At 34.2% G+C, this 14,321-nt stretch overlaps 1 protein-coding gene across 1 annotated transcript; it reads right to left on the minus strand.

The window, feature by feature from the left end:
* Positions 1-36: 36 nt before the first annotated feature.
* On the minus strand, positions 37-3,507 carry LOC117414799 (homeobox protein DBX2-like). The gene is made up of 3 exons (XM_059027875.1): positions 3,061-3,507; positions 705-800; positions 37-74 (listed from the first exon to the last, which is right to left on the minus strand). The coding sequence occupies exons 1-3, from the start codon at positions 3,386-3,388 to the stop codon at positions 37-39; spliced, it is 462 nt and encodes a 153-aa protein (XP_058883858.1). The 5' UTR covers positions 3,389-3,507.
* Positions 3,508-14,321: the final 10,814 nt, after the last annotated feature.

The following is a 14,321-nucleotide window of genomic DNA, read 5'->3' on the forward strand; positions in this document are numbered from 1 at the left end:
TGACTTAGCAACCTTCCTTAGAGCCTTAACATATTCCTAAAAATGGCAGCTGGGTAGTCCTGACACAGACCAGCCTTAGAACAAAAAATTTAAAAAAAGCTCTTCTGTAATTCTATTAGCTATAGGAGGGCAATACCAAAATATGTAAGATCATTAAAATGTCATGCTGCTAATTAGAAATATACAACAAGAAAAAAATAAAATACAATGTAAGTTACTGGTAATCAAATTTGTACTAAAAACAAATGTGACAGGCCATGTTTTAATAAACAGTTTATGGTAGTAAATATGTAATTCCCAGATGGGCATTTCACTAAATGATTATCAGCTGCCTCCCTCCCAATGATATTTTCAAAGTTACTAAAACAAAGTTGTATTTCATGGACTGTGATGGACATTTACACTTTGTACTGTGTCCTTTAAAAGGCTGTCTTTACTAATTATAGAAATATATAATGAACGGTATAAACATGCATCCTTTGTGCTATTGTTGCATTCTTCTTGGAAGAAAACAACTTTCATGGTACTAGAAGCACCCACATTTGATTAATCACTGTGAATCTTATGAATAGCACCGCTGAGGGTTTATTTGAGAATCAGCTCATTGGCATTGCATCTGTAATTAGTTTTTCAGACCACATTAAATCCTGCTGCTCTGGTTTACAGATGAAGTCAAGCATTACAGATGAAGCATAACAACTTACTTGAAAAAGCAGTAGGGGGGGCAGGGAGAGGACAAGACCCACCACAGCAGGCCACAAGAAACTGTGGAGCCCTTGGAAAGACATTCTTCAAGAAAACTGTGAGAAGGGACACACATTTCAATTATTCAGGGGAATCTCGTCTGCCAGTTACCTCTTTGCACAACTTTGCACTCACTTTTTTGACATGTAGAGGTCTATTAGAAGCACCGTAAACTAACATACAAGGAAATAAAGTCAACAATATACGTTTAATCTGGAAGTATCTGCGTGAAATAAGCAGTAGACTTAAACTTTGTTTTGTAACTGATTTGAATAAATTTTCTATTTTCATTATTTACAGACTAGATAACTCAGCCAAAAGCCCATGCTTTTATATCTATATGAAGTGGACATTATATTCAGGAAAAAAAAGAGTATATCAGTCCCAATACATATTCTGCTGGGTTTGTAAGTTAATGTATGTACTCTATAATTTTAAATACAGTACATAGATTGCTTCATTCTCAAAACATTTTTTTTCTTTAAGGAAGAAACACAATTACAGTTCTAAACAAAATCATTTTTAAATGACTATGCACCATTTAAGAAGCTGAATTCTGTTATTTATAGCAGTTCTACAGTATTGTAGTTTCTGAGAGCCAGTGCTATCTACAGAAAAAAAAGTCAATTCCAGTATGAATTATGTGACAAGAAAATACTAAATGTGCAGGGTTATTGTCAAAGCTTAATGCTAGGTGTTAACACCTGTTAATATTATGCAATTCTAAACCACAACTGAATACTTAAAAGCCCTTTGATTCAATTAAATTGAATTTCTGAATACTCTTTTCATTTACATAATTTAATAACTTATAAAGGGCCCAACTCTAAGTTGACCACATCTTTGAAACTTGTTTTTAAAGACGTAACTGTATATAGGGGCAATATAAAAAAAATTGCCACTACAATATGTTTGCTTATATTTTCTAGTTTATTGACATACTATACATTGTTTTGTACATATAATTTGTCCAATATATTTGATAAATCACAATGGGGTCTGTTCAGTCATTAAAATATGAATCTTCCTTTCTCATACTTTTACAGACAGAAATAAACGACACTAGCATGGACTGTTGGTTGTTTATTTTTCATAACCTTAGGCCCTTTTTTAATTTTTTAAATAGTGGAGGTATTTTTTATCTACTCTCATTTAGATCAACTGAATATACCCCAATTTATGTTACATTTATATATATATATATATATATATATATATATATATATATATATATATATATATATATATATATATTACCATGGCCGTCACTAACTATGAGGATATGTCCTTGGTTGTTTTTTTGCATAATCAATGCTGATCCTCATGTAAAAATTCTGCTAAAGTACAAAAGAGTCCTTAATTTGGTTTGCTGTGTAACATAGATTTGTTGGTTGAATAGTAAATACCAAGCAGTCATATAAATACTGCCAGCTGTAGCTTCAAACCTGAGTTTGACCTCGGTAGAATGTCAGCTCTGGTTACGACACTGTATATTACCACAATATCTTTTGGTATAGAGCAATATATTTTGTTTCTTTAAGGGCTACAAATTGCCTTCAGATTAACAGAAGCATAACTTTCAACTATATTTCAGTTTGATGCATACATTGAGTCTGTTCCAAGAATAAGGTGCCTCCAGGGCAAAATAATTAATACCACCACTGGCAGTCTTCATAAATGATACTTTAAATTTGATACAATCATTTGAGTGACGCAAGAGCTGGTTACATGACTCAGTTTAATAACTGGTCAGATCCAGCTTTTGAGTGTAAATTGAGTTCCAATAAAGATAAAACATTTTTTTTAAAAATCAATACAACAGCTTCCACTAAACAATCTCTCTACTGAGAGTACAAGAAAACAGTACACATAAATACTGAAACTACCATCTATAATATATATATGTGTTTTACTACTCTAGCTAAACCCAACATGAGCCAGATATTCATTTGATGCTCACACAAAGCACTGTTCACGGGCTGAACATACCTGCTTATCACTTTTTTGTGTGCATTCCCTGCATTTCAATATTTTTTTTCACTGTCAATTATACCTCTAACACTAGCTGTGATATATGTATATATAACCTCTACATTAACTAATTAATTGGGTGAGACATTTTATAGGCTATTAAGTTTAGTGTAAGTTTTGCACCACTTCTTGGAATTTGTTATAAAAACAAAGAAAATACAGAATGCATGTAAAAGGGCCCCTGCATGTCTCTTTGGGTTTGTTTATTTTTTAACAAATTGGGAACATAAGTCAACGTGACCATGCATAGTCTGTTTTAAGAAGAAAGAAAGACGGTTGTCTTACCTGGTTGAGGCTGCAGGAGCAGTTCCCTGTTTGGAGACTGGGCACGCTGTCTGTCTGAGGGGTTAACAAGCTGAAAACCCCATCTTGTACTATATGGACCTCCTGAGGGGCTGATTTGTTCCGCAGTTGGACACAGTTTAACTGGTATGGGACTCACAGGGACCCAGGGGGCTGAAGAGTCCTGCGAATCCCCAGCCTTCAACAGATTGTCAATAAGAAAACTCTTCCCCGAATTTCCGAATCCTGGAGGTTTGGGAGCGTGTAGAAATGGATGGGAGCCTGCCATCTCCCAATAGAAATTCTGAGCTGGAAGAGAACTGGGGACCATTGTGTCAGACAGCCTGCTTCAAGGGAGGGTTACAAATCAAGGTTTCTCTTCTGTTGCTGTGGTTGTAGTTAAATGAACTTGCATCTGCAGTGTAGTGCTGTTTTCTCCTTCAAGGGAAGTTAGCGAAAAGTTTGATAAAATCTAAAGATGTTTTTTTTTTTTTGGAGGGTTTCTTAAGTTCTGGGTGTTCTCTGATTGGCTCCGAGGTCTTAATGTGATTTTCAATTCAGATAAGGAGACTGCTATTCTGATGGGCAGAAGGTGTGTCCAACTCATTCATTATGTCAAATTGACTATAAAATGATAGACATCAGAGACAATTAACTGCTGGCCAGAGTTAACTTCTGGACCAAACTGACTTCTTTTAGCGGTAAATAAAGTCTTATTTAACTGTTTAAGATTATTATTTTATTTAAAAAAGAGAACTTTTGAAATAAATAAAAGTTTTAGAAGCAATTGAATTACTAGTGGAACCAAATTAGACTAAAAAATGTAAATATATATATATATATATATATATATATATATATATATATATATATATATATATATATATATATATATATATATATATATATAAACAGTAATTAACTATGACAAAAATATTTATAAAAAAATTTATTTAAATATATTGAAATTTCTTAATGAACAAACATGCAAAAATTCTATAATAATAATAATTTTTAGTTTACTTAAATTACACATACTAGGGCAACCTATGCCTTGTCTGTTTCTTATAAATACACATACATGTATGGTAAAACTACAGTATTAAACAAATAATGCAAAGAAAACATGTATGATCAGGTTAAATGAAATCCAGTAATATTTTGATACATTTCTGTATCTTTTCAAATCTATATCCTGCCCTGCTTGCATGTCCAGCATCCTCAATCAGAGATCACAGCTTTTAGTGTGTGAGTAAACCCAAGGGAACTGGGGGATGTATTGTAAACAGATAAGGTTCTGTTTTTCTGTTTGGGGAAACAAAGCAAGAACATTAGTATAGAAGAGCTTGAAGTAGATTGTCTTCATCACTAGTAACTGGTGTGGCTTAATATCTAGTTAAACACACATGCTAGGAGCCAGGCGTCATGAATTTCTACAAAGTCAGCGGGTTGATGGTGACCATAGCAACCAACCCAAATATGTTGACAATATGTTTACATTGTAGGATGTCAGGTCTGGCTGCAAGGTAACATAGGTCTGTGCTGAAATCTTAATCTAATGGAAGTCTTTTCTGCACCCCAAATCATCTCTAAACAACTTGACTGGTGGCATCAGGAAAATAAAGGATCTTGAATGGGCCCAATTTGAAAATCCCCACAAAGATTTTATGGAGAGTTCTAGGATTCTAGTCCCTGATGTCTAAATACTTTTTAATTTTGTCATTTTGTCTCCACTGAAGCTGTTTATAGAATAGGATTGTTTGTGTGCTAAATTGAGAGATAATCATTCCATATTGGCTACAATTTCCAGTTGAACTGAAGAAATACATTTAGCTAGATACTGTATATTATTGAATAACTTATTCACTGATGCGGCTATCCTTGTGAGTGAAACAATACTGGTACTTCATAAACTTTAATGGTGTTTTCTCTATTTAAATAAATATACTTGAAATACTTTTGTAACAAGGCAATAGCAGTGGGTTGAAAACATTTCAAATCTGATATCTAAGAATATATATATATATATATATATATATATATATATATATATATATATATATATATATACTCTCGACATTGGACAACAAAGATTGCATAATAGATTCGAAAATGTCTTCTCAATTGTGGAAAAGTGGAATAAATGTGTACAAGCTAAAAGGAAGAGCATTTCTTAATTTTGCAAACGATATAACTGTATTTACAGTGGGTAAGTTCAACATGCTGTCATGTTTCTGGTTACATAATATGGCTGACAGGGAGTGTTGGGGAGTAACGCTTTACACAAAACACCATTACTGTCATTTTATTACATTTTTTAGTAACTATTAACTGTAATGTTTCCTTTTTCAGACAGGTAATGAAATGTGATAACGCAGTACAATGTATGTGAAAAAATAACATACTTACTTTTAGTTTCATTTTAAAACAAGGACCACAACTTATGCATAATGCTTCAACAGTTAAAGTCAAACCTTACATGTCACAAGAACGTGCTTTTTATATCATCTTGCTAGAAAATGGCATCAGAGAAGGGAATGAGTGGGTTCGATAGCTGGATCTTTAAAGAATATTCCGAGCTGCAGCCTGACAAAACCAAAATAAAATATCTCTGTACAATATAAACTGTGCCTGAGAAGTAACTATTTATAACTATAACTGTAAGTTACATTTTCTAAAGTAATAAGTTACTATAACTAGTTACACTTGTGTTCTATTTATTTTGAAAAGTAATTTCCCCCACTATAAATCCAGTAGTATATTTCACTGTGGTCACAAATGTATTCTGTTTTAAATGAATGTGTATATTTGTAAATTATTTATAAAGGTTACCTGATACAATAAGCCCTTGTAGTGATCAGAAAGCAGGTATCTGGGCTTTTCTTAACCCTTTTGACTTGGAGAGCTCACATACAATGCTGTTAACAGCCCCTTTGTTTGTGGTTCCTTTAATTATACTATTGTCTGCCCACGATAAAATAATGCCTGCGAGGCTGTATAACTCAGAATGCAAACTGCTGTTTGCTAATACTCTGTGGCTCTGTAAATGCTACGGCTAACAACGCAGTGATTAATAATGGAACAACTGAATAAAGTTGATTGAAATGCAACAACATTTGTGAGCAGCAAACACCCATGTCCAGGAATGAAAAAATGGGACCCACATGCTGTGCATGGAAATTGCCCTAGACAGCACTGCCCATTGTTTGAGTGATAAAAAGGCAAAGGTTGCTTGTAATCAAATTTGAGTTTCTGGTGCTAGTAAAGAAATGTTTCCCTGTCCTCGTGTGAAGATTAGTTCCTCTGTTCTTCCCTTGTTTTCTCTTAGTGTATTTTTAATGCCGTTTATTTCTAACAAATTACTCTTCAGCAGGCACTTCAAGAGCTTTGTTGTGATTATTTTCAAAAAGTGAGACGTGCACGTTTGTCTTGAATCTTGCAGATCTTTGAAACACAAGCAACTGTATCCTTTAAATGATTTCACCACAAAATATTGCTTTGTATCATGTTGGGTTTTTTTAAAGTACGTTTTGTATTTTGCTTTGTTTTTTTATTTCAAAGATAAAATAAAATGTATTGTAAAACCTTAGCTTCAACTTTTAGCTTCAACTATTTAATCAATTGTCAAACAACTAACTTTTACAATCAGTAGCTTTTATATTTTTAATAATGGTTACCTTCTGGGTGGTAACTGCAAGTCATTGTTAGTGTCAATGTATTGTAGGTGCTAGAAATATAGTTTTTAAAATGTTGTTTTGAATTAACAAAAGAAAATCTAACTAACTGTGGCTGGCATGACCTAGAAACTGAATATATATACAGTATTCAGCTATGGCGAAAGTTTTGCATCACCTAGAATTTTAGGATTGACACATATTTAAAAAAAAAATCTATATGAACATAATTTAAATCTTTTATTTAACACCATGTTATCAAATAAACTACAAAATGATACAGGAAGCCTTAATAGTAGTACAGTATTTGATGTTAAATTTCCAATTTTTTTTTTTTTTTTTAATTTTTGGTCATTTTTTCATTAGGTATATGGAAAACTACAAAGCAGTATGTAATTCAATATGGTAACATAATAAAGGTAATTTGACTATTAATTTATGATTTTAATTGAAACTGACAAACTGTAGAACTGCAAGAACTGGCTTTCAAATTCTTTCATATGTATTTGTTTAATGTTTATTTTGAGCAGAGGTATATAACAAAAAGGCTTGTACTAAAAGCAACAGAAAAATAGAATTATAGGCAGACATTATAACACATGTTTTATGTATTTCGGATATCATGCTAAAATCCTCAAAATAATAGATGCAACACTACAATGCTACTAAAAACTCTAAAATGATTTAAGGTGCCCCACATACTCAGCCTAACTGAGAATACAAACCAGGGAAGTCAGGAATGACCACCTCGACCCACAACAGGCTGTTTATGTGGTGACTGTGCTGTAGTGTATCTGCTGATCTGTGGGTAGTTATTGTGTTTCTATAGAGTGCTAATGAGCTCCCATGATGGGACTGAATACCTTTGGCTATTCACACTATGTTCCAGTGCCTGAACTTTATACACATTCAGCTCTCAACAATGGGTAATGGAGCATGGGAGTTACTTAAAGGGAGGGACACCATATTACCATGATAGTAAACACTGTGCTGAAATGCAAAGTAGAAAAAAACTAAACAACAATTCTAATAAAAATAATAGATAAAAAACGCCTTAAATAGATCAAATAATTTCTCAAAGCAACCGTTCACAGAAATAACAGTAATGGTTCTAAGAGGCACTTGTTTTAGTTTATTATCTGTGTTCATTAACACATTAAGAAATGTTGTTCACTTTTAATTTTTTTAGTTAGCTGAAATATAATAAACTCTTTATAAACTAATTTTAAAATATATCATTAAAAAAATAATTTCCTATACATAAATAAACTAAAAACATTCTCCTTAAATAAAAAGTGACTGAATATTTTAATACATCGACAGTCCTAAAAATGGTAATATCTGAAAAATAATAAATCAGCGAGAGACGGGAAACAATCCAAAGGGAAAGCAAATAGGAATACACAGTAGTACACTATAATGCAAATTATCAGATGGTGAAAGTGATACAATGCAGCACATTTTCATAGCTGTAATACAGTAACCTTTAAACAAGTTCTAGCATGCCAGAATTCCTATCCTGGTGAGGATGAGTTTTATTAGATAATGTGATGTCTGACATGAAAAACATTTCTCCCTTATTATGAGATTCAATTCTTCTTGATGATATATATTTACTGATATTCCATTATGATTCATAATACATTCTTCACATAAACTGGTAAAATTAGCAGTCATCATTCAGTAGTCTGCTTTAAAAAAACATCTGTTACAAAGTCACTAGGTTTATGAAGAAGTTTTTTTTAAGTAGCATAGCTGATTCTTTTTACATTTTTCTCCACTCATGAAAGTCTGTAAATAAAATTTTAATAGTCCATTCCCATTTTAATCATCATCCATCATGTGTACCTACAGCATATCCTATTAGTGCTACTACATAACTTGTAAACAAGATACAAGGATGGTGTTGATCATGGTGCATTAGCTGTTTTTATGATCACAAATCTCAAGCCATGTCTACTTGTATAGCTGGAAGGGTTAATTGAGAGATGAGATTGTATTGCGTTCCTGCCAGCAGACAACAGGAAGAGTCAAATTTATTAGGTTTAGCTTCGTTTCATTGATATTTTGAGACCCAGCTGTGCCATGCAGTGGCCTGGAACCAAGTTCCAAACCACAAAGTGGCTTTGTGTTCCCTCAGTTTAGGATTTGGGTGCCCTTTCCTCGTTATACTTCTGGATTATCGGCAGCATCCAATACTGTGGATATGGTCCATATTGAGTGAGATCCTTAGGGCTCCATTTTCTCAATTTCTGCCTTTTATGGTAGCATTTTGGAAGCTGTGTTGTCTTTTGATATCAACTTGCTTGTGATTTCTTACAAGGACTGATGAGGCCAGTGCTATCTCAGTCAGACACTGAAATATTAGGTCATGCTTTCATCACATCAACAGTTGACTTGCAATTTTCTGTTTGCTGACCTCTTGGATGCATCATTGATTAAATACTGTTGCCAGGATATGTACTAATAATAAATCATTCCTTCATATCACTCCAGAACCCTTAAGAAGTAGAGTCTATTAAATTGATAAAAATGGAGACATATAAAAAGAAAACCCCTCCATTTAAACCATTACAATAGAGCCACACTCCTGTTATTTTTACAGACACAAACTTTTTCATAGACTTGGTTCAGAAAGGGCCCCGTTTTAAAGATATCAGCAGTAGTGGTATTTTGATCCAACTTTGTTAAGATTCATTGAATAGACACCAGGCTTTTGAGATGAGATTGGAAATGAGTTGTGAGGGTTTTTAAATGAAATAAAATTGTTAAAAGTTTTATATGATTCCACCTGGTGAAAATGGTAGTGCATACAGTACAGGAGAACTTTGCAGCGCAACACAGCTAAGAGATGTATCTTTTTTTTTTTTTTTTCAGCTGCGTGAACTTTAAAGAAGCAGCTTTGATGAGTTATGTTCTTATGTTCTTAAGAAAGAATGTTTCTTATGTGAAAACTTTGTGTGATAAGATTTTTGGTATGGGAACATGGGATGGGTGAAGTTCCTAACAACACTGATACTTCATCAAAACCACTTCTCAGGTATAAAATGTTTCATTTTGCATGTAATTCAAAAGTTCAATGCAATATTATTTATTTGTTTATTTATTTATTTATTTGGCAGACACATTTATACAAGAAGACTTAATGTATTACAGGTCATTACAGGGTTACAATGCAAGATTAATATTTAGATACAGTATATTTACAGTGAGTGCAGTAATACTAATAGAATATAATATGAAATATGATGCAACCATTTAGGATTACAACAAGTTATAAGTACAATGACATAATAGTGCAATAATACATTAGCTGAGGCTCCAATAACTTGGTGCTGAGGTCAGACAAGTACAGTGCATAGTAGGAGATCAAGAGATCTACAAGCAGTCTAAACAGGTGGGTCTTGAGGAGGTTACAGAAGGCAATGAGGGGCGGAGCAGTCCTGAAGTTCTCCGGTAGCTGGTTCCACCACAGAGGGGCTAGGAAAGAGAAGGAGCGGGCACGGGCGGATGGAGAGTGGAGGGAAGACGTGACCAGTCAGCTAGTAGAGGAGTGGAGAGGGTGAGAGGTGTGTAGGGAGACAAGTGGGATTGGAGGTAGGAGGGGAGGGTGGTGAAGAGAGCGTTAGGCAAGAACAAGGGTCTTGAACTGAATGCAAGCAGATAGGAAGCCAGTGGAAGGTGCGAAGCAGAGCCCATGAGTAGCGAGGTTGAGAGAAGACGAGCAGCAGAATTGTGAATGCCAAATACCTGCAGTAAAGCAAATAGCTATCAGAACATGCAAACAGCTATAACAAGTACAGGCAAGCGCAGATTTCACAGATTTCATTTGAGGTCTGGCATGTTGTACAATTCATCCTTAAAGGGGAGATTTCTCCTTTAATAGTTTCAACCCTTTCTTTCTTTTACATTTGACTACAAAATCCTTACATGTCACCCTGTTTGAATATCCCTTCTATCCACACATAGGCAAAAATCCAGTGGGAGGATGTTTTATTTTCTCTCGGTGTAACACCACTGCTTGGACACTGCTGCTGCAGCAGCACACTACCAGCTCTCTTTCATTCAGATACAGTAGCATGACCACAATGGGGAATGCTCCAATGCACATCCCTCAGTGATTCTTCCTGCTTCCTACCCAGTACTCTAATAGACAATCAACTTCTGCCCTCACATTAAGGGCTAGACATTACATCCAGTGAATTTAAGCATTCTTTTCTTCTTAAAAATGCACAGCTGTGGAGTTCCTCACACTCCTCCATATATCTGGAACGCTGTTTCTCCAATTGTGTTTAACGTTATTTATTCTAAGTTATTGAGAGCATTGTTTTCTGGGTATACGTGGGGGTGTCCATCTGTATCACACTGTAAAACCCCTGATTATTTTACACTAGGTATTAAGAGTAGAAGTTTGTGGGGATATATGTGTCTTTATACATCAGTCCGTCTGCAGTAATTCCATTGAACCCGTTTTAAGTTGTTGGCTAATAATTACAATGGAATAAAACCGAATAAAACCACTCAAATGTTATATGCAATTCTTTATCTAACTTTTTTTGCTTGTTTCCATATAAACACGTCACTCTCCCAATGTGAGCAAACCTCTGCAGTGAATGTGGGTTGGTTGGTTGTCTTGGGCAAAATTTATCTTTCTAACCTCTGCTATAACTCGACAAACAAATACATCTTCCCATATACAACACGATTAGCTCTTAAGATAGGACTAAGGAAAGATATTTGGTTGGTTTGTGTTTTGTGTTAGTTTGCAGCAGTAACATTTTCAGAGCTCCGGGTGAAAGGAAAATTCGCATCCAAATGGGCTTTGAATCACTCAGTGCAATAGTTTATTGCCATTGATTGGAACTCAATTGCATAGATGAAGGAAATGAAGCTTTTCTTGATGTTGAAATGAACACTTTTAATAGTATTCATTTAATACATGTCAGTAAAAGTATTTGCATAGCCCTAATACTAACACCTCACCTAGGTGTTAAATACTCCTTCTCCAACAAAGATACAATAAAGTATCTATGACTTTGTGTTTGTGTTATTGTTGTTGTAGCCAGCATGCAGGTTCTGTAGATGTCCTCATTGGCCAAAGAAGATAATTAAAATAACCAATAAAAGTGTTAAGGGGGTGCATGGACTTGTGTCCATGGAGTACAGCGAGTTGTTCCTGCTGCTGCAATTTAGATTATTGTAAAAACCGCCGGGTGGCATTGTTAAATAAAATTAATTGTTCTGACTCATACTGCCATCCTGTGGTTGAATTATATGTATAGTATATTTTTATGACATGATTTTTAACAACTTTTTCAAGATTGTTACTATTATTAATGTTAATATATTGAGCATATCAGTTATAGTACAGTATTTTTAAAGAAATGAAATACATGTTTTTCTTAAAAACTGTGCAATTCTTGTTATGATGCTGATTTTCACCCTTTCGGGGAAAAAAAATGTAGGCTGCAGTGAAATGCTTTAGGGAAAGTCATGTCTAAACTAGGTCATTAACATTTTCATGATTTGTTTGGGTATGATTGGACAAGTAAAGGTGGGAAGAGATAAGTTAATGTAATTGCTGTTGTGTGTTTTCAAGTGCAGTAACTACTGCCTAAAAACTTACTTTGGAAGTAAACTTACTTTGGGAAGTTAGAAGAGGCTGTGTGATCCAGTGGTTAAAGAAACAGCCTTGTAAACAGGAGGTTCCCGGTTCAAATCCCAGCTCAGCCACTGACTCATTGTGTGACCCTGAGCAAGTCAATTAACCTCCTCATGCTCCCTCTTTCAGGTGAGGCATTGTTCACACACCCTAGTCTCGATAAGTCGCCTTAGATAAAGACGTCTGCTAAATAAACAAACAGAAACAAAGTGAAAATGATGGGTGTCCTAGAAACATCTCATTTTACTTAATACAAACAGGATTTAAATGAAATTAAAAGGATTTAAATGAAAATTAAAATATATATATATGGTGGAAGAACTTAATAACCCACAAACATTTACATTTTCAGAAAACTGTATTTTATTAGCAAGAAGCAAAGTGTGGTTATCTAAAGAAATGAATTTGTGGGTTATGTTTTTCCAGAATTTATGGCTTACGCCCAGCCACAGATGGTCTTTTTCTTTTTGGTATACTGATATATTGTTATTTAATCTTATTACCTCATAACAATGTTATAACTGCAATCTGATATGTCATGGTAGAATATAATTTGACGAATGTTGAATTACTGTTTACCATACTTTTAGTTGTACTACACGTGTAACATATACCTTTGAATAAAAATCTACACATTTCAAAATTGAATAATTATTACTGAGAATAAGAACTATTGATCATATTAGTAACAATCCAATACATTCTAACAGAATGTCATATGAATGCAAATGAATAGCGTCTGAATAATGTTTTCTAGTTCTACTGATAATAGCCACATATTCAGTACATTCAAGTGGCACACCTTAGGAATAACAACTGTTTCAATGGAATATATAGGAATGTGCAGCCATTATTTTATAGTGTAACCAATACTTTATGACTGCTCTATTTCTAAAATGTGATCTCCTTCTTGGAATGTATTACTGTGTTTTAGCTACTAATGTATCTACTAACAATGGTGTACTGGTTTTGTTAAATTTGTTTTAAATGTATGCAGTGCAATATGATCTATTTAGTCTTGTTTGACCACTAGGTTTATGTTTAATAGTTTATTTATTTGCTGTTGGGTTGGTTGATAGTGTAGTGATCCGTGCATCTATGTAATTGTGTCTTGTGTACTGTACTGTTCTTCCCGTTGTATTGTGTTCCTTTCCCCCTCTGTATTCCCTGCAGTTGCTGGTCGACTGTCTGTGTCTGTGTGTAAATGTAGCCTGCGTGTGGTGCTTTCTGTGTCCCCCTGTTATTGACTGTTGTTTGTCTGTGCCCATTGGTCCCGCCAATTGTGTGTGTGTTCTGAAAGCCGGTTACTGTTGTAGGATTTAAGCAGACAGGGCAGTGCTGTCTGAGTAATTAAAGCAAATGAACTTGAATCAAGCGTGTTGTCTCCTTCCTTTCTACTGCCTGCGAAACGCTACAATAGTATTCTTCGCATGTTTTATAGTTATTGTGATTCCTTATTGTTTGAAGTTGCATTTAGTTCATTACTTCAAATACTGTACAATACTGGTAGTAGTGGGCTCTGCTTCTGTTGATAAACTAATCCAAAACACATTCCCACATTTCAAATTGAATAATGTAATGTGTGTGTGTTTAACAAACACAACAAAGAGGCTGGAGAGCATTGCGTTGCTTTTTACAAACTTGCTGAACTTGACCCTAAACTTATCTCTAAAGGTAAATCTTCAGTTGTAATTAAGAACAGTGTACATTTGCATATAATCCCTTCAAACACTGTACTAACAAAAACCCCACTTTTGTCTCTGGTCACTTTATACTTTACTGGGAGCAAATAAGTTAGGAATGCCTATCTACCCTTTCAATCCACCTTTCTATTAAACATTGCAATACCTTTTGAATACTACAGATGTCGATATAACATTACTAACATCAATTATTTGTTAAAACCTTTTTTTAAAAATATTCTATAC

This window comes from Acipenser ruthenus, chromosome 7 (assembly GCF_902713425.1).
Source record: "Acipenser ruthenus chromosome 7, fAciRut3.2 maternal haplotype, whole genome shotgun sequence".
Lineage (NCBI taxonomy): Eukaryota > Metazoa > Chordata > Actinopteri > Acipenseriformes > Acipenseridae > Acipenser > Acipenser ruthenus.